The sequence below is a fragment of a genome, unplaced genomic scaffold (assembly GCF_019419815.1).
Source record: "Pyrus x bretschneideri cultivar Hongxiangsu unplaced genomic scaffold, Pyrus_bretschneideri_v1 Contig21, whole genome shotgun sequence".
Lineage (NCBI taxonomy): Eukaryota > Viridiplantae > Streptophyta > Magnoliopsida > Rosales > Rosaceae > Pyrus > Pyrus x bretschneideri.
In genome coordinates this window covers 1533105-1556574 of record NW_025999513.1, presented here as the reverse complement: position 1 = coordinate 1556574, position 23470 = coordinate 1533105, and the positions used below count along the sequence as shown (strand labels likewise).

General features: G+C 37.9%; 2 protein-coding genes and 2 pseudogenes across 2 annotated transcripts; 3 read left to right on the top strand and 1 right to left on the bottom strand.

The window, feature by feature from the left end:
- Positions 1 to 654: 654 nt before the first annotated feature.
- LOC103967243 (uncharacterized protein At2g34160-like) lies at positions 655 to 2487 on the top strand. The gene is made up of 5 exons (XM_009380518.3): positions 655 to 971; positions 1655 to 1703; positions 1883 to 1945; positions 2032 to 2099; positions 2187 to 2487. The coding sequence occupies exons 1-5, from the start codon at positions 711 to 713 to the stop codon at positions 2250 to 2252; spliced, it is 507 nt and encodes a 168-aa protein (XP_009378793.2). The 5' UTR covers positions 655 to 710; the 3' UTR covers positions 2253 to 2487.
- Positions 2315 to 7521, bottom strand: LOC103939434 (annotated as a pseudogene).
- A 3507-nt stretch (positions 7522 to 11028) lies between these two features.
- On the top strand, positions 11029 to 13041 carry LOC103939435 (annotated as a pseudogene).
- A 1087-nt stretch (positions 13042 to 14128) lies between these two features.
- Positions 14129 to 21954, top strand: LOC103939436 (CWF19-like protein 2). Its single transcript, XM_048584451.1, has 11 exons — positions 14129 to 14389; positions 16326 to 16428; positions 16510 to 17008; positions 17090 to 17238; positions 17630 to 17830; positions 18356 to 18523; positions 18646 to 18999; positions 19539 to 19618; positions 20068 to 20428; positions 20757 to 20969; positions 21332 to 21954. Exons 2-11 carry the CDS (start codon positions 16384 to 16386, stop codon positions 21665 to 21667), a joined length of 2406 nt encoding a protein of 801 aa, XP_048440408.1. The 5' UTR covers positions 14129 to 14389; positions 16326 to 16383; the 3' UTR covers positions 21668 to 21954.
- Positions 21955 to 23470: the final 1516 nt, after the last annotated feature.

Below are 23470 nucleotides of genomic sequence, written 5' to 3'. Positions count from 1 at the left end.
CATAACGAGATGAGACTACAAAAGGATCCACATGCAGGGAATCCACCTCCTTGTGAGTGTGTTGTCTCATACGGCAGTCCTAGCTAATTTACAAGATAAATATTTTATTTGTTACCAAAATAACCCTAAATTAAAAATGATTAAAACAGCTTGGCTTATGCACAAATAGCAATAGTTGCTGATAAAAAAACCAATGTGCTCATCCTTGGTTTGACAATAAATTCTTGACATGTGTCAAACTAAGAAGGAGCCACATAAGGTTTTAGCAGTAGCTATATTGTTGATTGTGCAGCGGCTAAGCTTTGTTCTAAAATAAAATTGAACTTAAAAAATTCACATGGGCATTACATCTATAAGCCCAAAAATAGGGCTCGGGCAATTTTCAACTTCACGGTCAGTGAAAATGGGCAATTCCAAAGAAATGTGTTTTTCTTTTTTGGTCAAAAAAGAAATGTTCGAGGGCAAATCTGTCACAGCGAATTAAGCAGCTGCCTCCTCTACTCTGCTACACAACTTGCCAAACCGTATTGTTAGATTCTAACCGCGAGAAGGTCCCAACCAATTAAACACTTCCACGCGTCCTTCCTCATTGGACATTTCCCCGCCCTTATAAACCCGTAGCGTATCACACACGACTCACATTTCTCACAGAGCTTTCCAAACAGATTTTCCCCCCCTTTTACACACAGAAGAGAGAGCGAGAGATTTCAATGGAGTCGAGTGCGATTGTTGTTGTTGCGGATGGGATTAAGGCTACGGTGACGGTGAACGACAACAAGCCTGTTGTCGTTGCTACTGGCGGTGGTGGCGAGGCCATTGCTACATGCGGTGTTGGCGAGGCCATTGCTACATGCGACGGTGGAGATGTTGCTCCCGCTGAGACTCAGAAGACGAAGAAGCTGAAGAACAAGAATCGGATTCACGTTTCGCACACCAAGCGTCCATTCTTCTTCTACTGCAATCTTGCCAAGGTATGTATACACAGACGAAAGGACTACGGAAATGCGTTTACATTTTATCTCGCTTTCTGGGCTGTAATTCGTGTTTGGTTGCCTAGAAAGTAAAATCCCCGGGAAAGAAAATTGATCGTCGTCTGTTAAGGTTTTGGTTCTTTCTTGCACTTTTTTGTTGATTCTTGATCTGATTAATATAGATTCTGTTCATAATGTCCTTGCATTTTCTCTATCTTTCTTGGTTATTGCGTGTTTGGTTGCCTAGAAACTGTGGGAAAGAATTTTAATCGACGTTTGTTAGGGCTTTGTTAAATCTTGATATAAATTAACTATGATATGCCCTGAACTGACTCGTTAACTATTTCAGTACTTCAACTAATCTGAACTGTAAATTTGCTAATCTTCTGAGTGAGTACATATCAGAGATCTCGAACAGAAATTAATTGGTCAGTGATTTAGGTTTTGATACTTTCTTGCGTTGATTTGTTAGATCTTGATCTGATTAACCTAGATTCCATTTCTTATTTGCAATTTGCTATCTCATTAATCTGAATTGGGATTTTCTAATGGAGCTCGAGTGATTCGCTCTGAGATTAATCGGATTCCATCAAATTCTTGCTTGTATTAAGTTTTGATGTATATATTTGGTGGGGTTTGGATGTTTCTAAAGGAGCTTTCTTGAATCTGTTATTCGGTTGCAGAGGTACATCAAGCAGTACAATGCAGTTGAGCTCTCTGCATTGGGAATGGGTACCGACAACTTGTTCGATCTTCCTCCTTTCCGTTTGCATGTATATTTGTTTATGTTATTTTTCCGTCATCGACAATATTGGCTGCAGATTTCTTAGTGTTAATTAGAGCAGCCATGGTTTTAAATTTGCATCAAGTTTCAGCATTTTTTTCTAATTTGTGAAAGTTATTTGGTACAGCCATTCCTACTCTGATCACAATTGCTGAGAGTCTCAAGAGCAATGGAGTTGCTGTCGAGAAGAGTAAGTCGATATTTGACTAGTGTTTGATTTCCGGTACTGTTTTGATGAACATAATGGTTAATCCTTTGGCGATAATACTGGAACAGGCATAAGCACCTCTACTGTTGTCTCGAAGCTGGATGGCGAAGATGGACGGATTGTGTTGAAGGCTCAGGTTCGTTATTTTCTTTTGATTCACTGCTGGATTTTGTAAATACTCTCTGTTCCGAATCCTAAACTTGTCCCTCTCTCCGTCTCATAGTTGGCGATTTTGCTGGGAAAGGCTGAAGAACTTGAGGAGACCGCAGTTCCTGTGGCTGCAGCCTGATGGCATATACGATTCAGCAGAGTTTTGCGTTGAAACTTGGATGATGAGTGATAGCTGGGTAATTCATAAGCATACTAAGGAGTGATAGCTGGGTAATTCATAAGCTTCCTAATGCATGTTTTCTTACAAGCCCTTAGATAAATAAATAAATAACAAGGTTTTTGGCATCTCTCTCTCTCTCTCTCTCTCTCTCCCCCTCTCTCTCTCTCTCTCTCAAATGAGCGGTGCGCACACAGAAACTACAACACTGTTAGAAAAGTATACCCAAATATGTAAAGTTTACAGGGCAACAACTCCGATGGCTGACTGCAATGACAGCTTCGCAAGGGTCAACGCTAATACCTTCACCCCGTTAGATATATCCTGAATGGATGCATATTCTTCAGGCTTGTGGCTGTAACCTGCAAAACCAAATCTAAATGGATGCATATACTATATAGCATTCTCTACTGATTCGATCTAGCATACTCTACATGTCTAGCTACTGATTCGATCTCACATTCTCTACAGGTCTAGCTACTGATTCAATCTTTTGTTCGGTTATGTGAGTGAATGTCATTCAATGTCTATAATTACGAATTTCAAATAATTAAAAATGTGTGGCAACTGACATGCTTTGCAACAAAACTAATTATCAGACTGATTAAGATTATTAATTTCAGCAATAGAACAGTTACTTTAAATGGTTATTTCTAGAAAAAGAGAAAGGAGATTCTACCTTTGTAACATGGAATGAATATCATACCCATCGGAGAAACTCTGCAAGGATATGAAATACATGATTAGAATCTATTCGTGGCAAAAACGAATAACGGCATGCTCTTCACCGTCTGAATTTCCTCCAATTTAGTTGTATTAGCAGCCTAAGTAACCACTTGGTGGAGTATTAAAAGAATGGAACTCCGGGGAAATCATTTGCTAATAGACTTTAGATATTTAGGGAATCCTTTCTTATAGGGATAAGGTTCTCTCCCTTACCTGGCCATGAACAGTGAATTGTGGTAAGCTCGGCTAATCATGAACTTGTGGGTTAAGTTTAGCTCTTTCGATGAAGCTTCCATCGCCTCAAGTATTGATTTATCAGAAAGTGCTGGCGGATCCTGATTTATGATTTTGAATTCTGATAAGACTGACCACACATTTACTTGCAATACCGATTGCAGATTGATGGATTTTCTCAATCACAATGTTCCGCCGCTCTTCATCAATATCTCTTGTGTCTGCGAAAGGAAAAGGTATAATATACATCAAACCAAATTTTTCTACGACACATATTAAAAATCCCAAAGACTAATATCCACATGCTCAAATTATGGCCAAGAAAGGATATACGATGATCTTTTCAAACTTACAGTAAAATTGTATTTTGTGCTTGAAAAGTTAATGACAGAAAGCATACCAATTTCCAGATGTGATTTGCTTGGGGTGCTGTTGATGGCTCCAGGATGTAGCTCCAGAATACCTTTGTACAAAATGAATTTATTAATATATACCACCGACGTAAATTAAGAACAACAGCCAACGCGAGAGAGTTAGACCATGTTGAAGAAATTTTGATGGAAGTCAAAGAACTAAACCATAGTCCTGCACGTAGGTGCGAAGGAAACACAACTTACCAACTGTACCGACAATATCAACAGATCCAGATTCTAATATGTGTCTCTCAACAGCCACCACCAATTCTGCAGCTGCCAGTCCAGCATCATTTCTGGTATAATTGATTTATGAAAACAAATACGCGTCAATTGGAACTGTGCACAACTTGTGTTCTTAATGCAATGCCGGTAATAAACAGTTTTCTAAAGTTATTGGGAAATATCATGCAGACTTTGCGGGTAGGGAAGAGTTGCATATAATCTTACAACTCTTCAAAAAGAATGTTCGAGTCGTCCTCTTCTTTACAGCCTGCAAACAACTCACCTATTTGGCATTAGGACGGCACCAGCATGGCCTCCATTGCCTTCAAACTCCACCTTTAAACTTGCTGGGGCTGCGATCGCAGTTACAATGCCAATTGATACACCTGGATCAGAAAACATACATTGTTAATACATAAAATATTATGCCTAATGTCGGGAATATATACGTCAAAAAAGGCGTACCTTTTCCTCCAAAATGGGGCATTGCTCAATGCGCAATTCCACAAAACCAGAGTAGCATCCTTTTTTCAGGAACACACTCATCTTCGTGTTTAGTGTAGCCTGCGGATCCTGCAGCATCTAAGAAGGATATATTTTGACCATCAACTGTTGTCTTCAGAGCATTAGCCAGCTCCTCAATCCCAGCCATTAAGCAGCTGCACAATATGTGTTTTTCTTTTAAATATAGGGAAAAGGTAGAATGGATTTAAAACAACAACAGACGTCATTATTGAACTTCACCATCCAGAACCCAAAAAATTAAATGATAAAGACTAAAATGTTTGAAGTAGACAATTAGTGCGTTAAAGTCTGACCAGGTAATGATCCTAACCTTCCCAGGCAGCTGATTCCAAAGCGCGTAGGCTCTTCTGAGGTGAACAAGATAACTCCCAGTGATCGTTTAGGTTTGAACCCCGACCTGCCAGAGAGTCAGTAGCATAAACATAAGAGCTTTAAATACACTTCACCTTGGGAAAACCAAAAATGTGAACTTTTGATTAGGATCAGTCTGCTATCAATACATCCCAAAGGTTATTAGTAACTGAATATAATTCTCATTTCATAGGATTGGTGCCTCATCCTCGTCTCCTAGAGCTAAATCAAGCGTGCTAAGGCTACTGCTTGACCAAATCAATTAAGATTGCAATTTACGGTTCATACCAGGACTAAAGTTGCACACCTTTTTGGTACATTGATGGCTTCTATAGCACCTAGAACACCCACAACGCCATCATACCTTCCCGAGTATGGAATGGCATCAATGTGAGAAACTGTTGCAACTGCAGAAGGATCTGAGTTATAGCCTTCCCTGCATATAGGAAAGCAAGACAAAAACATGGTCAAAGAAACTTAATAGAAGTATGATATCAAGAGCAGCATATCCCAACTGAATAAGGAGGGAGGACAAAAACCGAGAACTTCCCATCTACTGGGGTAAAAGCACTTCGGAGTCGGGGTTTTCCCAAGTTTAACTGATTAAATTGGAAAACCCCAAGGTCATAGCATTACAATATTGAAATGACAAGATCGAATATGAATATAAGTTCAAAGATTAGGACATAGTACACCCACTACCGACCAAAAATGTTACCAACAGCATCCTCTCTAACAGAGAGCCCAGAGAGTCCCATCAAGTTTTTGATGAACCTGCAGTTAAACATTACCCATAAAAACAATATAAAAGACATGTCAAAGGTTAAATCTCCTCTCAAACATAAACCTTAATACAAGTGCGCGTTGCCATCATCCTCATTCTGTTATGATTTGCCATTCTGATAAATATTCGGAATTTGAATTTACCAAACTCCAATCAAGATTCTCACATTTACTCCAACTCCAACATATAAACTATAGAAACACATGAATGAGATGCAAAGTGTATGTAGCATATCAATCTATGCAAACAACAACCGCGCTACAGAATCGCGAAATTCTACAATCAAGCGAAGTATTAGCTACCCAGGAAATCCGAACGGACTTGCCGAAATTAAAGCTTAGTTGGATTGAGACTGACAAGGTGACATTCATACCTACGCGCCAATACATCCTTGTCAGTATACAAGACCCTGGTAACTGATGGGGCAGGTGTATCGGAAATAGTCGAAAGTTCATCAATCTAACAACCGAAAAACTCACAAAATTAGCTCAAATATGAGAAAATCAACAAACCCAAGTCATATGAAACAGTTAAACAAAACCCAATTAGCAGTTATAATACTAATCAAGTTTTGATTGGTTAAAGTACCTGTTTCTGCAGACTTTGAGTGCCAACTGAGAGTGAGGAAAGAGTGGTGTGAGAGGTAGAGTGTGATTCGTGAATTGGGTAGCCAGAGAAATCCTCCATTGTTTTGATTGTTGGGTCTTCATACTCATGAGCTGAGATTGCGGTGAAGGAGCAGAGGAGGAGGAGGAGGAGGAGCACAAGGACTGCAGAGTGAGTGAATTTCAGAGACACTGATTTTTTCTGGGGTTTTTGAGAAAATGATGGAATGTGGTGTTATAATTTCAGATGGCATTTTATACCTAGAATTCCATAAGAAACTAAATTATCCATGGACCATGGCTGCTAAATCTGACACTGGTTTGGTTTGGTTTGGTTTTGTTTTCATTTAGGACAAGGGTTGTCTGCATTTCGTGCCCTCCTGTTTTGTGTGGTCACGGTTAAATCACGTCAACATTTTATATTATTTTTTTCTAAAGATAACAAAACAAAAATAAATAATAATATAAAATGTTGACGTGGCTTAACTGTGACCACACAAATAGAAGGACACGCAAAGACACCGAAAGTAAGAGGGCAGAGAAGTCTTTTGGTTTATAGTATAGCGAGTGGTGACACTGACAAGTGTGGTGTTTATGGAGTGACATCATTTGCTTTTTTACTAGCATCTTTTGATTAATTATTTGATTTATGATTTAGGGGAAATAAAGTTAGTTTTATTGGGCAGATAAAATATTAGGATGTTTAAAAAAAAAAAAAAAAAAGGTAAATAACATAAAATTACGTGAATTATTAGATCAGTCACAGTTTTATACCTCATCTTCAAAAAATATCAATGTCATATCTCATCTACAAATTTATTACAATTTCATACCTTCTGTCAGTTGTCTGTCAACTTCTACGTTAAATGCTAACATGGCTTAAGACGAGACCCACTTTCTATTAAAAAAATTAAAAAAAAAGCCAAAAAACCAACCCTTCTTCGATTCTTCCCCGTCCACCCGTGTTCTCCCCCAACCTTCCTTCACCACCCCACCATTGTCTCTTTTCCTCCATCTTCACCACCCCATTGCTACTTAATCTCTTATCATGAGCCACCGATGCACTGACCTCGAGCAAACCAGGAAGATCCTTGATGGCGCTCGAAGCCACCTCTCGGATCACCACCGTCTCCTTGTTCAACCCAGACTCGAACTCCTTGGGATCATGGAAGTAGTTCTAGATGACAGACTTGGACATTGTCGCAAATCAGACCTTCGAAGCTCCAAGCCCCAGTGCCGTAATTCGAACACAGATTGCGGTCTGGTTCCCAGTCCGAGTTCGGATCGAAGTCGTCGTTTTGGGCGTCCGGATGCAAATCATCGAAGAGAAGGGGGTCATCGAAGAAGACCGACTTGAAGAAATCCATGGGTGCTGATCGTTCGGTTTTTGTTTAGCATAACCTTGGGATGGGATTTGGAAGGAAGTGAAGATTTGGGTGTGTGATCAGAGGAGATAGGAGATGAGGGTAGAGAGATAATCGAACTGGGGGGACAAAGTGATGAGAGAGAGGAGAGAAACGGTGTAGTCGGAGATTGGCTTCGACTGTGAAGTGTATTAAGAGCAGGCAGTGAGGTAAGAGAGGAGGGTTAGGTGGGACACAATGGATAGAAGGTAGGAGGGTGATGGGTGTGTAGGAGGGGAAGGGGATTTGGGTGTAAGTTTGGTTTTTTTTTGGTTTTTTATTTTGTTTATTTTTTAATATTTAGTTAATATTTAATTATTTTTTTTAATATTTACTTAATTTTTTAATAGAGAATGGGTCTCGCCTCAAACCACTTTAGCATTTAATGAAGGAATTGATAGACAATTGACTGAAGGTATGAAATTGTAATAAATTCGTAGATGATGTATGACATTAACATTTTTTAAAGATGGAATATGAAACTGTAACTAACTCAATAGTTAAGGTAGTTTTGTGTAATTTATCCTAAAAAAAATTAGGTACATGTACTCAAATCAAAGTGCAATTTGTACTTCACATTTTTATAGGGGAGGATTACAAGATGATATTTTTAACTGCTAATAGTAGCTTTTAGTCGTTTGGTATTATAGTCTAGTGATATTCCTCTTCACTTGTGAGTGAGAGGTTTTAGATTCGATTCTCAGTATAGACAAATTTAAACCATATTATTATTAGCTCATTGTGAGACTTAGCGCATTCCTCCACTCCTTTAGTAGTGTATATGATATCGTTTGTTAAAAAAAAACACTTTTTAAGTTTATCATTAATTGCATTAGTATATAGTTAAGTTTTTTTAATAACATTTTAAAGAAAGAAAAAGACTTTACTTCAAAATTTTCACCTTTAGAGTGAAAATATGAATCTAGGAAGTTTGAGATATGTTTTAAACTCATAGTGAACACCATAAACAAAGAGGATCATTTGGGCAACCTTGATTCAATTGGTCCAAATGCAGAACAAAATAAGTAGTCGAGGAACAACTTGGATTAAACATGCGTCTCGCTTTACGATCAAAGCTAACTAAAGCATCAGTAAAAATTTGGCCTTTTAAAATTTAGAAGAAACCCTAAACTTCATCCTCTCTTTTGCCACCAGCTTCTAGCTTCTGCTTAGGGTTGGTGGCAACCAACTTTTCAAACTTGTTTTCCTCCTCCTTCTTCTCTCTCTCTCTTTCTCTTCCTTCGCAACACCTGCGATGACCCCCTTTCCCGTCTGGAATTTGGGAATCTACACACCTTCTTTAGAAGAAGTGGATGGAGCATTGTCTCTGGGCTTTTTGTCTTTCCCCACACCTGCAGTGGCCCTGTTTCTCGTCAAGGAACGGTGGAGCAACCCACCATCTACATATGTTGTGGATGGAGTACCATCTTCGAGCTAGTTGCCCATGTCTCTGATTTGGGGCCCTGTGCTCAGATCTTCCAAAACTTTGAATCAAATTCCAAATTTGGTGGATCTCACCTTAACACTTGCTTGCTGCTTCTTTCGTGCTTCTTGCCAGTTAAAGACAACTATATGTTGTCACCCCTACAAAGGTTTGGTATCTCTTTAGAATGATGTTCACACCACTTGACCTTTTTTGTTACTGCTTGGTTCTGGGCAATTAGTTGCTTGTTGTGTGCTTGGTATCGATTGAGGACTAGAAATGTGGCGATTGGTATTGGCGTGGTTTCAATGGATCTATAGATTTGACATTTTTCCTCCGTTATTGTGACTATGATGGGTTCGAGTTGTGCCCCATGTGGTGGTTTTTCTTAGATTTTTGTCCATTGGTCGTCTTCACCGATTCGACTGCGTACACAGTTGGTGAAACTCTGTTTAGGGTTTCTAGGTTTTTTGTGTGGTCACTTTTGGACTTGAGCTTTTAGGCTCCTATGTAACTTTAGCAAATCCTTCTTCAATTTTCCATTTCTTCAAGTAGCCCTCTATCACAATGGTGGAGAAGAGTGTTGCTCTTGCACCTAGGGATGGGCAACGGCTATGGCGGACGGGTAACCGCGGTTATTTACCTATAACCATTTATGCTCATACCCGTATAACCGTTTACCTGTTGGGTAATTACCTAAATGGTTATACCTATACCCATAACCGTTTATAAACGGTTAACCATACCCATAACCACATACTCATTTAACCGTAACTGTTTAATACCTGTTTACCCATTTATCCTCTTTAACCCATTTATCTTTTTCTTTTTTTTACCATTACCCCTTTTTCACCCATCTACATGTTTTTTAACAACTTGAAAATTTAAAAAAAAATTGTCATAATTTTTTTTTTTAACAATTAAACACCGTTATAGGTACATTCATCGTACATTTTCGTATTTTAATTTTTTAAGTCCTTCTACCATTCCAATAATTGAAATAATAGTTTAAAGACGATATTTTTAACTGTTACCAATGAAGGTAAATATAATATTTGGTAAGTATTATTGGGTTACAAAAATTGTTTAGAAGACATTTTTGTCAAAGCATTTTTGTCAATTTCATAGTTACCCGCAAGGAATTTAAATTAATTTGGCGAATTCCTTGATGATGAGAATCATCATTTCTGTAGCAGTGTTATTGAGAGAAGGACCGATGAATTCCATTTATTGGGTGCTAAGTATTATTGCATCGAGAACATGGTATGTGTTAATTATATATATATATATATATAAAATAAATGGATAAACGGTTACTCGTTTATAACCGCGGTTAATACCCATAACCGTCCATTTAAATTTCGCGGGTAAACGGTTATACCCATAACCGTTTATTTATCTAAACGTTTACCTATAACCGTAATCGTTTAGTTTAAATGGGCAGGTAACCGCGGTTACCCATAACAAATAGGTATTTGCCCATCCCTACTTGCACCACGGCATAAGATTAAACCTCGCTGACTCCCTAATCTAACAAATCTATCGTTAAAAAAAAAAAAGTTTGATTATTTATTTAAGGTTTTTTTATCCAAAATGGTTCATAAGATTTACATAACTCCTTATTTTGATCCCTAAGATTTGAAATTAATAGAATTGATCTCTGAGTTTGTCCATTATTAATCATTTTAGTCATTCTGTGAAAAAATTCATTAAATAAGGATAAAATGACAAAAATACCTCAATATTTGTCAAATCATTTTGGCCTATTGTTTATTAAATTAAGGGTAGTTTTATCATTTTAATATTTATTTAACATAGTTATTCACAGAAGAACCAAAATGATTGATAATGGACAATTTCAAAAACTATTTGTATTAATTTCAAATTTTAAGGATCAAAATAAGAATTATATGAATAACAGACACCATTTTAGCTAAAAACCTTTATTTAAAAGAAAAAGCTGCTGACTTTAATCGGTTAAATAGTAAATACAGAGTGATCTAAAGAGGCGGGAAGAGTCGAAGACCCAACCCCCCGCGTCCACAACAATGGAGGCCCCGACCCCCAAACACAGCTCGAGCTCCAAGAATCCCAGCAACCCATCTTCGTCAAGGGCACTGGTTCGCCTCCCGCTTCGACGTCTCCATCACCGATGGCTTAATGCATGGATTTGCTCCGCCTCCGACGACCAGGTCAGCGACGGCGTCGCTCAGTGGGACTAACCGGTCTCCGAGTTCATGGCGCTGGCCGAGCATACTTAGGGTTTCAACACCCGGACTCTGTCTACAGCTTCGCCGACGCCGGCGACGGCTGCAAAAGAGTGATTAAATATTAGAGCTTTTCGTTCATTTAATTTCTTGGGAAGTATTAGAGTGTTATTTGTAATTAAAGTTGAGATTAGATTGTGTTTGATTGTTTATGCAGCTTTCGTGGACATTTGAGAAGGAAGGGACGAAGCTCAAATGGCGGTGGAAGTGTCAGCCGTCGCCAAACAGTAAGCAAACGACGGCAGCAGTGTTGGATTTTCTCATGGATGCAAATGTTGGGCTAAGTGTAAATTTCTTGCTTTTTTCTTATTTTATCTTATATTTGATACATAGCCGACTCCCATAGTGACATAAGGCTTTGTTGTTGTTGCAGTGTGTTATATGCTTAGGAAGTGATTTCCGCATGCTCTTTTCTTCCCGTGCACTCCTGTTTATTTCTCTCATTTGAATTGAATAAATCACGAGAGTTAAGGGACCGAAACAAACACGGTGTGCAGAGGAGAAAAAGGGATGTGCGATGTTCACTATGGCTATATATTATGTGATTGCTGCCAGATATATAAGAACCTAAAACCAGGTTAAAATCCACCTAATTTTGACCCCCTATTGGAATTGTTGAAATTTGTTAGAAGTTTAATTGTGATTTAGATTCTTGAAGTATTTTGTGTTTCTGAAGAAACCCAGATGGGTGATCGCACCTGCTATGCTTTAAACTTTAGTCATGAACCTTGTTTTATAAGAGATCATGATTTTGTGTCCGTTTGATGTTACTGATGCATGATCGTGATAACATTAGGTTTATGGGATAAGACGGTGTTGCATTACACGGAGTCTTTTAGACTTCTAAATTGCTTTTGCTGATTGGTCATGTCTCATGTCGATAATGGCAATCTAACATACCGATTCCTTGTTTTGCTAACTCTTGAGAAGCCCCTAATTGAATTTTCTTCTGTTTGTACATACAAATGCATATGAGCGTAAGTATAATGTGTTTCCTAGTCTCATTCATGCTAGTATATCTATGTATAGGAGGAAGTTGTGAGAAAAACTCAATCATTTGAGAGGTTGAAAGTGGAAGCTGAGAAGTGTCTAGCACAGAGTGAGAAGATTACCAATGAGAAGATAGAATTTGAATCCGCTATTTATGCAAAGGTGCACCATACCATACCTCTATGATTTATTCACCGATATTCTCTTTGCGTGCTCAAAACGTTTCTTTATTTTGTAAATGGAGCTTCAAACTTCACCTGTCATATAATACAGTGTTCAGCAGATGATATACCCTTGTGAGAGTTGGATTTTCATATGAAAATTTCCCTGCAGTGGTTGAGAGTCTTGTATTCGATGTCGTAGTTTCTCAGATGTTCCTTAGTTTTGAACTAATTAGCATGACCACTCCAAATGCATTTCAGAATCATAGTTTGATCTTCCGATCACTTTTTGATGCCTTGAGTATTTGGAATTTGGTTGAGTTGATCATTTAGTTGAAAAATATCCTTTTGCAGTTCTTTTCCTGAACGTATTGATTGACATTTCTTTAACGTCTTCTAGTTCCTCGGCGTATTGAATTCAAAGAAAGCTAAACTAAGAGAGATTTGAGATAAGCTTTCAAAACAAGAGGTTGCTGGAAAACTACCAGAAGAAGAGGAAGTGAGTTCAGACCAAACTGAACCTTATGTCAGTGGTGATGAGAACAGCGAGGAAGAACCTTTCAAAGATCTTCCAGCTACCTCCAAGGATGTTCTGACGACTAGATCTCGGGGTTGAGGTCGAAAGAGGGGAACGCACAAGTAGTGTATCACTTGTCGGTTCTGAATTTCAGCATATGCTTATGCCAATACAGGTTTCCATGATCATCCTTTAAGTTTGTTTCTTCATATCTAGTTTGTATGTATTGTAGATTTCCTTTTTACTATTATTGAGATCTTCAGAGGAATACACACTTTTGCAACTTCTATCAAGATCGTTTTGGTTCATAACGTTCTAAGTTTCGGAAACATGGCTGAACCACAAATTGGTTCATCCGGTCTGGTTCGGGTTTTTAGGCCAGTTTTCTTTGTTGTGCTTCAAAGTTTCAAACCCATTTCAACTGCACTCACCAAAATCTAGAAAATTTAGAGTGTTGAATTGAATAATACTACAATTCTTTCGTGTGCTTCATGGCATTTGCCTGCATACCTAACAATTCCTCTCTAAGGAAATTAGGCAGTGATTCAAGAGCTGCATCACATTGTGCACCCTGCAAAAGTACTAGGTTCAAATCCGTTGTAACGCAATTTTTACAACAAACCAACATCAACATCAAAGCCTTATCTCATTAAATGAGGTCGGCTATTTGAATCCTAGAACGCTACTGTGCTCAGTTTTGTGCATAGTCTTTTGTTAGATGTGTACTCCAAATCTTAGCTTAGAGTCCTTTCCAAGTCTTCCTAGGTCTTTCACTACCCCTTTGTCCTTGAGCCTCTGTCTCGTAACCACATCTTCCAACCAAAACGTCTATAGATCTTCGTTTCACATGTCCAAACCACATTAGCCATTTTCTCTGATCTTATCTTTAATTTCGGCTACTCCTACTTTACCTTGGATATCCTCATGTTAATCATGTCCTTTCTCATGTGCCACACATCCAACGAAGCATTCCCATCCTTGCTACACTCATCGTGTACGTGTTGATACTTGAGCGCCCAATATTCTATGCCTTAAAATATTAATAGCTTCATTGCCGTCCTATAAAATTTCCCCTTCAACTTCAAATCTTCAAATTTATAGCGCAATATATATCCCCCAATTTGGAGGGGGTAAAATGGGACTTTCATTGACAAAAATAAAAGGATTTTAATTTGGCGGGTGTGTAAATACCAAATAGAGGATACTCGTGTTTTCCATTTTTCCCGTTAAAATTTGGTTCTCTCTGGAGCGCGCTGCGCACCTGTCATCCTGGTTAAAATCCAAACCCAAATCCACGTTTACTTGGACTGATAGATTGCTCCCTTTTTATTTTCTCCTGCTTTTCTCTTTAAGGTTCTTCAGAACGACCTCGAACTCTTTCGTCGGTGATTTCTGCTGCGAATTACGAAAGCAACCTCCGCGCCGTTAAGGCGGAGGAACACCGTCGTACAAACCACGGATCAAGCTACTGCTGGTAATTTTACTTTTCTGATTTTCTGATGGAATTATATTGGTGAAGGGCCAAGAATATGTGCGATTCCAGTTTTCTTATATTATTTTTTTAGTTAATATTTTCTGTGTTTTAGCTTCCCCTAAACCATTCTAAATTACGCTGCCCGACTCTATCCTACATCAAATTGGTACCAGAGCAAGGTTTACGTTCATCTAGGGTTTGAAATTTTAATTCTTGTTATTTTTTATGAGTAAACTGTCGATTTTCCCTCAACTTTCGACTTACCTCCAACCTTTTAAATTGGAAAATCAACGATTTATGCTAATTCTTTTGGCCGATTTACCTGATGTTAGTTCTTCGTTCATTCCATCCAAATTTCTGTGAAATGAAAACATGTGCACAACATGTGAGGGGAGGGTAGTTTGATCGCTTCGTTCTTTAAAATAATTGAAAATCTTAGATTTCTAAAATGTTGACCTGTGCTAATCTGTGTGATTTTATAGCTTTGGTGTCCAAAAGTCTAGCGAAGTGACATTTTTGTTCTCAAAAGAGAGTCACATGGGGATAAGAGTTAACTTTAATTTTTTGGAAGAAATCTGTGGAAAACTAAGTAGGGGAAATTGGCCAAAAAAAAATTAGTTTTAAGTCCTTGATTTTCCAATTTAAAAGTTTAGGGGTAAATCGAAAATTAGGTGAAGGTTTATGGGGAAAATCGGAAGTTTGCTCTTTTTTATTTCATTTTATTTTTTCGCAGGAAGATAACACTCGATTCTCATTCATAAACTAATAGTTCCTTAGAGAATTACAATGGATCTTTATAGGGGAACCACAATCAGTAAAAAATTCCCAATTCTAGTAGAAGTATTCCCAGCTGAACTAATAGTTGGAATAGACATTAGACAGCCTGTTCCTATTGTCAATGATGTCCTCATCAATTCCCCCTGGCTGAGAAGAGCTCGACTCCGGTGAGAGAAAGCTCTAGTATTGCTCCAAAATGTCAGGATCAATCCGCTGCAAGTCCTCCTTTGAAATCCAAGTGATGTAAGAATCTGGTCTATATTTCCACCTCACAAGAAACTTTTGGTATGAACCGTGCCTTGTTAAAACAACTATGTCATCCAAAATATCTGCTACAAGATCCTTTCGGAGGGACTTGGAAGGGGGCGGAAGTGGGATCACATCAGGAAATTCAGAGACGGAAAAGGAATCTGAGTCATTAGCTGAAGTAGTACCAGTTTCAACAAAGTCCACCCGAGTAGGAGAAGTTATAGAACCTCTATATGGAATCAGATCTTCAACGTTAAAAGTTAAACTGAACCCCATTCATGGAGGGTATTCTAACACATGCGTTGGAATCAACACGCTGCGAAATTTTGAAGGGTCCAGTACTACGGGCTTGTAACTTCTTTGCAATTCCTTGATGAAATCTTTCCAATTTAACTCGAACCATGAGTAGCACCTTTATATTGCACCAAGGTTCCTACGTCACGAAGTTTAGTGGTGTGTTGTGATGTTTTAGGACTTCTGTTTTTCAACATTGGTTTTTCTTAAGAAGGGTTGAATATCATTAGAGCTTTGCTTACTGAGTAATCGGAGCGTATTATTTTCTGATTAAAATCCCACCATGTGAACCAATAATCATTTTTCTTTTGCCTAGTGAACCATCAAGAATTATTACATATGAACCTGCAAATATTCTAGATTCATTGCAGAAAAATATTTCAGATTTGATTCCATGTACACTATTAACTTAAACTGGAGATTAATTTGGAGGGAAAAGAAGCTCATTATCCAAATTCAGACTAAATTAAGTGTTAATTACAAAAAGAAATGAAGGATGAAAGGCTAAATCAAAATTTTCAAGTTTATCCCCCAAAAATTATTTATAGGGTGACATTATTTATTTTCGTCTTTGGTGGGTAACAGATCTTGCTATTCTGTTTGTGGTTGCCTGCAGGACGCTAATTATTTGATTGTACGTACCTTGGCCATATTGTTGGCAGTTAGTACAAACAATGCTTGCTGGAGTGAGGATCATACCCCGAGACCAGATTGATAAGGTAAATCGCATCCTTTGTTCATTCTGTTGTTTAATTTGTTGTTTTCGAGAGTAGTTTAATGTATTCTGTTATTGTTAACAGGGTGAGAATCTGAGTGCTCCTAAGAAAGAAAAACAAAGACAGAAGAAGAGGTCGGGTAATAAGGAGAATAAGTGCAGGAAGGAAAAGAAGCGCTCTCACTCTAGTAGTTCGGATGGGGAAGAGCTTGATAGGATAAAGAAGGGGTCTAAAAAAAAGTGGTATTCGTCAGACGAGTATTCATCATCATCATCATATTCGTCAGGCGTTGGAAGTGAGGGAAGTTCCGACCAAGATAGAAGGAGGAGTCAGAGTAGGAAAAAAGGTAAGAGAAGAACTGAGGATGATTCAGAGGATGAGGCCAGTTATGGGCCAAAAAGGAGATTAAGGAGGGGAAGGAAAGAATATGTATCAGAAGATCATTATTCTTCTGCTTCTGATGGTAAAGACATTGATAGTTCTGATAGAAAAGAAAGGTGCAAAAACAGAAGTAAAAAAGACAGAAAGAAAAAGAGTAAGCAAAGGAGTCTAGGAGGCATGGGGGATGAAAATTTACTGGTAGGTATTCTATGCTATTCTTATAAAAGATATTTTTATCTAATCATATGATCTTAACATATTCACATTCCTTTCGTCGATATAGATGGAGATAGAGAACCCAATCGTTTGAAAGATGGGGAGATTGCAAGGAAGGAATTTGGCTTAGAGTGGATGCTTAGACCTGAAGGAAAAACAGATAGAACCCCTACAGTGAATGTTGAGGAGCAGCCAAAGGAAACTCTGACTGAAGAGGTATATTTCCATCTTGTAAAGCGAGAATTTACCCTTCTAGTTCTACTAAGTTGGAGTTACAAACTAGTCCATAAAGTTTATATTATGTGGCAAATAAGTTGATGTTTGTTTTGTTTGGTGTGGTCAGAGATGGCACATGAAAAATTATAGATTTAACCCGTTGGCTTATGGGTGTAGATGAGCAATTACTATTGTCCCCAAACTAAACAGACGATTTTTTGTTTGGGAGGTTAATTGCCACATTTTAGAGTCTAAAGACTAAATGGACACGAGGGAACTTACTGTAGTTAAGCGCAAAGAGTTTAACCTCCTGAAAATAACAAATTGTTTTTCACTTCTTTTTACAGAGTATTTTGTTTACTGACTACTCTTTATCTTCCATGTGTTTTAGATAAAGGTCAATCCCAGGGAATTAAATCCATATTTAAAGGATGACGGATCTGGTTATCCAGAAGATACAGATGAACCTAAAGCTGCTGGAAACCAACTTTTGTCTTCCTCAGTTGTTGGGGATGGAGGTGCAAGTTGGAAACTAAAAGCTCTGAAGCGTGCAAAAGAGCAGGCGACTCGAGAAGGACGAAGGCTCCAGGAGGTATGCTGACATGGAACCAAAGTGGGGCGTACCCTAACTCTGTAGGGTGTTTTAGTCATAGTGTGAGAGAGAAACTATAGGAGAGTGCATGCTAGTGATATTACTCAATAACCCATAAACTTACCAAGCTTAAAGGGGGTATAATAGTAATTTTACCCTCTTTGGTTGACAAAGAGGGTTCTCTTAGTTGATAGTAATTTTCCTGTTCTGGTTTGGATTAGATTCCTAGAATAAGTTTACTTTCCTATATCCTTTAGGTTTAAATCCCCTTGTTAATCAGATCGGAATGAGGACTTGATGAATTAAATTCTGAGAATATTTTCCTGCGATAGGAATATGTTGGTGAGAGGCCAAGAACGGGGGAATAAATTGGTATTGAACTCGCTTCTGCTAATTTACCTGAGCCCCATTTCCCAATCCCATCTTTCTAGGTCTTAGCAAGCATCACTAGTTCACAAACTACCTTGTTTTGTTTTTGGTTTCTGGTATATTTCTTTGCGCTCTAATCCTTGGTTTTTTATACAGGTTGTCGGAGAGCGTTGGGGTTCTCTTGGTCAACTGACCGTCTCCATGGCATCTAATAAAGCTGCCCAATCTCGTGCTCATCTACAGGCTATAAGAAGTAGACAGAAAGGGCCGAGTGAGGAACGCCAACCAGATTCCAGCAATCAAAGTGACAAGGATAATAAAAAGGTATATGGGAGAGCTCTCATTTTTTTGAAAATGCTTAAATTCAACTGTTCTTGGCATTGTTTTTAACTTGAGTTAAAAATTAATATTTGTGTCTTACATGCTACAGTGAATTTGATTTCTAGGACACTGGTCGGCACTACCTGAAGGATGTATCTTGTGGACTCCCCAAAATGAGGGAGCCTAAAGTTCAAGATAAATTTTCCTGGATGAGGCGAGGCGTTTCTACGCAGGATTCTAGTCTTTTAGCGGATGCAGTAGCTAGCTTAAATAAGTTTTCAAACGATGGAAGCTTCATGTCTGAAGTTCTTCGTAAAAGGACTGATGATTTTAGTAGTCATGCTCATGAAAATATAGCAGCCACTAGCAAACCAAGTGAAGCGAGTGCTGCATTTCATGAACTAAGTGCGAACCAGTTGGCAGCTAAGGCTTTTCAACTTCGTATGAAAGGAAAGCTAGAAGAAGCTGAGGAACTTCTGGTAAGAAGCATACAGTATTCTCTCTCTCTCTCTCTCTCTCTCTCTCTCAAGGATATGAAGCTTTATGTCCTATATGCTAGTAGATTGGATTGTCCGTAGTCTTGTCGACAACATTTGAAATTAACCACCCAGTTTATTGGGCAACTTAGGATAGAAGTTGATTTCTAACTTCTGATGCAGTGGAAATTACTCTTCTAGAGTTGGGGCAATTTTGGTTCTTATCTTGGTTAGGGAATTTGCTGTCCTTTGTTTGCTGGTTTCTTTTTTCAACCACACAAAATCTTTACGTCTTTGCTTGGCTTGTGTCCTGCCATTTTTGCATGCATTTATTTATTCCTAAAGAGATGCCTATGTTTCTCTGTATTGGGTTATTAAAATATTTCTTATGATTATTAATTTATAACAATGTTACCCATTTGTTTTGTAATTCCTTAGGATGCTGACAACTTGTTATTAATTGATTTTTCTTTTTGTTAATATAACAATAATATAACGATCTTTTGTTTCAGTGATTAATTGATTTTTCTTTTTGTTAATAGCAAGAAGTAGAAAACAGAAAGGCAAAGCAGGCTAGTGGAGATAATTCTGTGAGACCAGGAAATGAACAGAGCACAAGCAGGTAATGTTGTATATTCTTATTATCTTATTTTTTTTTCCTATTATTTGTGTATTGTCTAATGTTTTTTGTTGTAAATAAGAGACAATTGTGGACTAATTCTTTAAGTTATAAAAAGGAACTGTGGAGCAGAGTAGTATTTCTATTGGCAAACATGGGCCAACCCTTCTGGGTTTTTTTCGCAGTTGTTGAAATTGAGTATTCAGTTCTTGTCTTATCCTGTGTGCTTTTACCATTTTTTTAAACGAGTACAAGATAAAAGTTTGTAAGGATGATGAAATTGCAGTACAGAACTGTAGTGCCAAGTAGCATTTGTAACATACATGGGCCAATTCTTACAGGTTTTGTTTTGCAATTCCTGTCAAGGAGTGTTCTTTGGTTGATTGATTTCCTGTTCACGGTGATTTGTTTTTCGGTCAGAATTTGGTCTAAACAGATTGCCTTTTATTTAGACATGTTATGCAGGAAATGAATCTTCGTCAGAAGAAAAAGGAGGATGATGCTGATATGCATCTAGCTCAAAGGATTACCCAGAACAAAAAATACAGTATATCTGGTCAGGCAGATGATGAATATGACTATGATGATGCTCCAAGAAAGAAGTCCAAGAAAAAGCAGGGTAGTGATCAGAAAGTCACCCAGAACAACAGTTTTGCAACTCGATTTGCAACGCAGCAGGAGAGATGTTTCTTTTGTTTTGAAAATCCGAGGAGGCCAGCGCATCTTGTTGTGGCCATAGCAAACTTCACATATTTAATGTTGCCACAGCAGCAGCCTGTTGTGCCTGGTCACTGTTGTATTTTACCAATGCAGGTGCGCTTAATTTAGTTGCTTTTCTTATGTTGTTTGTTTCAGTAGTCATTTGATAATGAGCACGAGCATTCCTTCTTTACTTTAAAGCTTTAGAAGGGAAAGTTCATTCTTTAACAAGGAATTATCATTTTCCAAATGTGAGGGTGTTGAAAAATCTACCGTCTTCAACCCAAATGAAAAAGTGATTATTGGAACCCTCTTCAGGTTAATGTGCAACATCCAAGTCGATTTTAATACTAGGGAATGTAAATTTAGTTTGCCCTTTTACGATTACTTCAAATAGTTTTGTTAATATGAATTTGATTCTGATCCATATAACTCTTAACAGCATGTGGCTTCCACAAGAACTGTTGACGACGATGTGTGGCAAGAAATTCGAAATTTCAAGAAATGCCTTATTATGATGTTTGCAAAGCAAGAGAAGGAAGTAGTTTTTCTTGAAACTGTGATGGGGTTGGCTCAACAACGCCGCCACTGTATAGTTGAGTGTATTCCTATGCCCCATGAAATTGCCAAAGAGGCTCCTCTATATTTCAAAAAGGTAATGATTGTTCTTATTTTCATTTTAAGTGCTTTGATTTTCTGCTGCTTGTTTTGAAATTTTCACTTGTTTATGGAAAAATCCTCATGATTTATTCCCTTTTCCGGGAACCTGTGACGTTATTTCATGTAGGCATATCTGTGGTAGTAGATCTAGATAAATACACATACAAGTGCATGCCCAGCGTGTAGTTTTATTCAAACACATGTATACATATAGATTTTATTAGGTTCTCAGTTGTTTCGTGTATAAAATATTCTGAACTGAATGTTTATATACATTTTAATCTATGATGTTGAATTTAGTCTCTGATTTTAATTTTTCTGCTCATTTAAACTAAAAATGCATAAAATTTCTCATAGGCAATTGATGAAGCTGAAGATGAGTGGAGCCAGCACAATGCAAAGAGACTAATTGATACAAGTGTGAAGGGCTTGCGTGGGTCAATTCCAAAGGACTTTCCATACTTCCATGTGGAGTTTGGATTGAATAAAGGGTTTGTCCACGTTATTGATGACGAACAGCAGTTCAACAGCAGTCTTGGACTGAATGTCATTAGAGGCATGCTACAATTGCCTGAGGAAGACATGTATCGTCGCCGAAGACACGAGACGGTGGAGGCACAAAAGCAAGCGGTTAAGAGCTTCGATCAAGATTGGGCAGCTTTTGACTGGACAAAACAGCTTCACCAATCGTAAAGCCATATTTTCCGATCATTTGCTACACAGAGTGACTTTTAAGGCGTTGGTGTATCTTGTAACTGGGTTGTTTAAGTTGCGTTTATCTTGAACCTCAGTAGATTTGGTTGCCTGTGGTTTAGAATCCTCACTGGGAAGTGGGAAGTTTCAACATTGGAACATTGTTTACGCTTTGAATATATAGTTACAGTCTCACCTTAGTATTAAGCAGGTTTCTGCACCTTAAATTGTAATATACATGCTGATCTTGATATTTGAAGAAATTCTATTGGCTCCAAATTTTAGCATTCGGACAAACTTGTCTTGGAATGTTTTGGTTTTCGAGCTATAATTTGCTATAAACGGTCAAATTATAAACAAAATCTGCCATGTATCTGGCAAAGCAACACTAGAATGCGGAATTGGATCCCCTCTGGACACAAAAAATCTGAGCCTAAGGATCAAATGATCTGGGCCATTGAAATTTGATCCAACGGCTACAAACAGGGGGCCTGTCTAAAAGTTATAATAATTGTAGCAGTTGAATCAAATTTCAATGGTCCAGATCATTTGATCCTTGGGCTCAATTCCTTTGGGTCCGGTTCCCTAGAATGCAACGTCATTGACCCTATCAAAGAAAATGTTGGTTGATTTTTGTTTTTTGTTTTTCTTTGAAGAAATATTTTCTATACAATTGATAGCGGAGGGAATTGAACATAGAACCTAAATTGCCCAGTATTGGATCAACTAGAGTTTCTCTTACCACTACAGTTTATGGGCAATTTGGAATTACTGTTCTTAAAAAAAAAAAAAAAAAAAAAAAACTATTTTTATTGTGCTTTACAAACAATTAGCTATAAAATAAAGTTTTTGAACATTTGGTAGACTGTATTTTCAAAAGAGTTATATTTTTATAAAAATTAATAATTATTGTAGGCATAATTTACTAAACAATTATGAAGGCCATAGAGAGAGGGGGTGTGACACGGTAGAGAGAAAGAGGGAGGTGTGTAATTGTGAGATGTGTGTTAGATCATTTCATTGTGCCTTTATTTATAGTAGTAGGGAAGGTAAATTCCTTACCCCAATAGGATTACAACTCTAATAGGATAATATCTAGTCTAAGAGACATGGTAGAATCTCACAATTCTGTTAGTTTGTCAACTTGCCTCCTTTCTACTTTCACTTCCCAAGTAACTTTCCCTTTCCTTTTTTCCGCCCAAGTTAAGTTAATCATGTTTATTGGGGCTTTTGTGAAGGGATATATGTCAATCATCATATTGGCTTGTGGTTTTTCCAACAGCAACTTTCCTTTCACTATGAGGTCTTGTATCCAATCCCTGAATTGGACATAGTTGGTTATGAAGTGATTGAAGGTACAGTGCAGCTTGCAATACTTCTTTCCTTTTAGGTCTTCTGGTTTAGGCATCTTTTTGGTGTTGTTGGGCACGATCATTCTTGCCCGTACCAATACTTCATAGATCTCCGAGGCCTTGGTTAAATCAAAAGAATAACTCTGGTATTTAGGAGGCTTCATAGAGACAAATCCACCATCATTCATCACCACTTTCTGATCCTTGACTAGTTGGACTAACCCCTTCACTATTAAAGGTTTGAAGGGGGTAGCCATCTCTACCGCATACATGTTCATCCCTTCTCTTCCATGGTTATCATTTTGTTCTAGCTCAGCTTCTTCAAACTCCACTTGGTGAATTGCAGCTTTATTCTTGTAAAAAGGAAGAGCCTTAGATGAGTGCTTCACTTGATGTTCCTTAAGCAACAGCTTTTCGTACTTTGTGGCAGCAATTACCAACTCTTGTAACT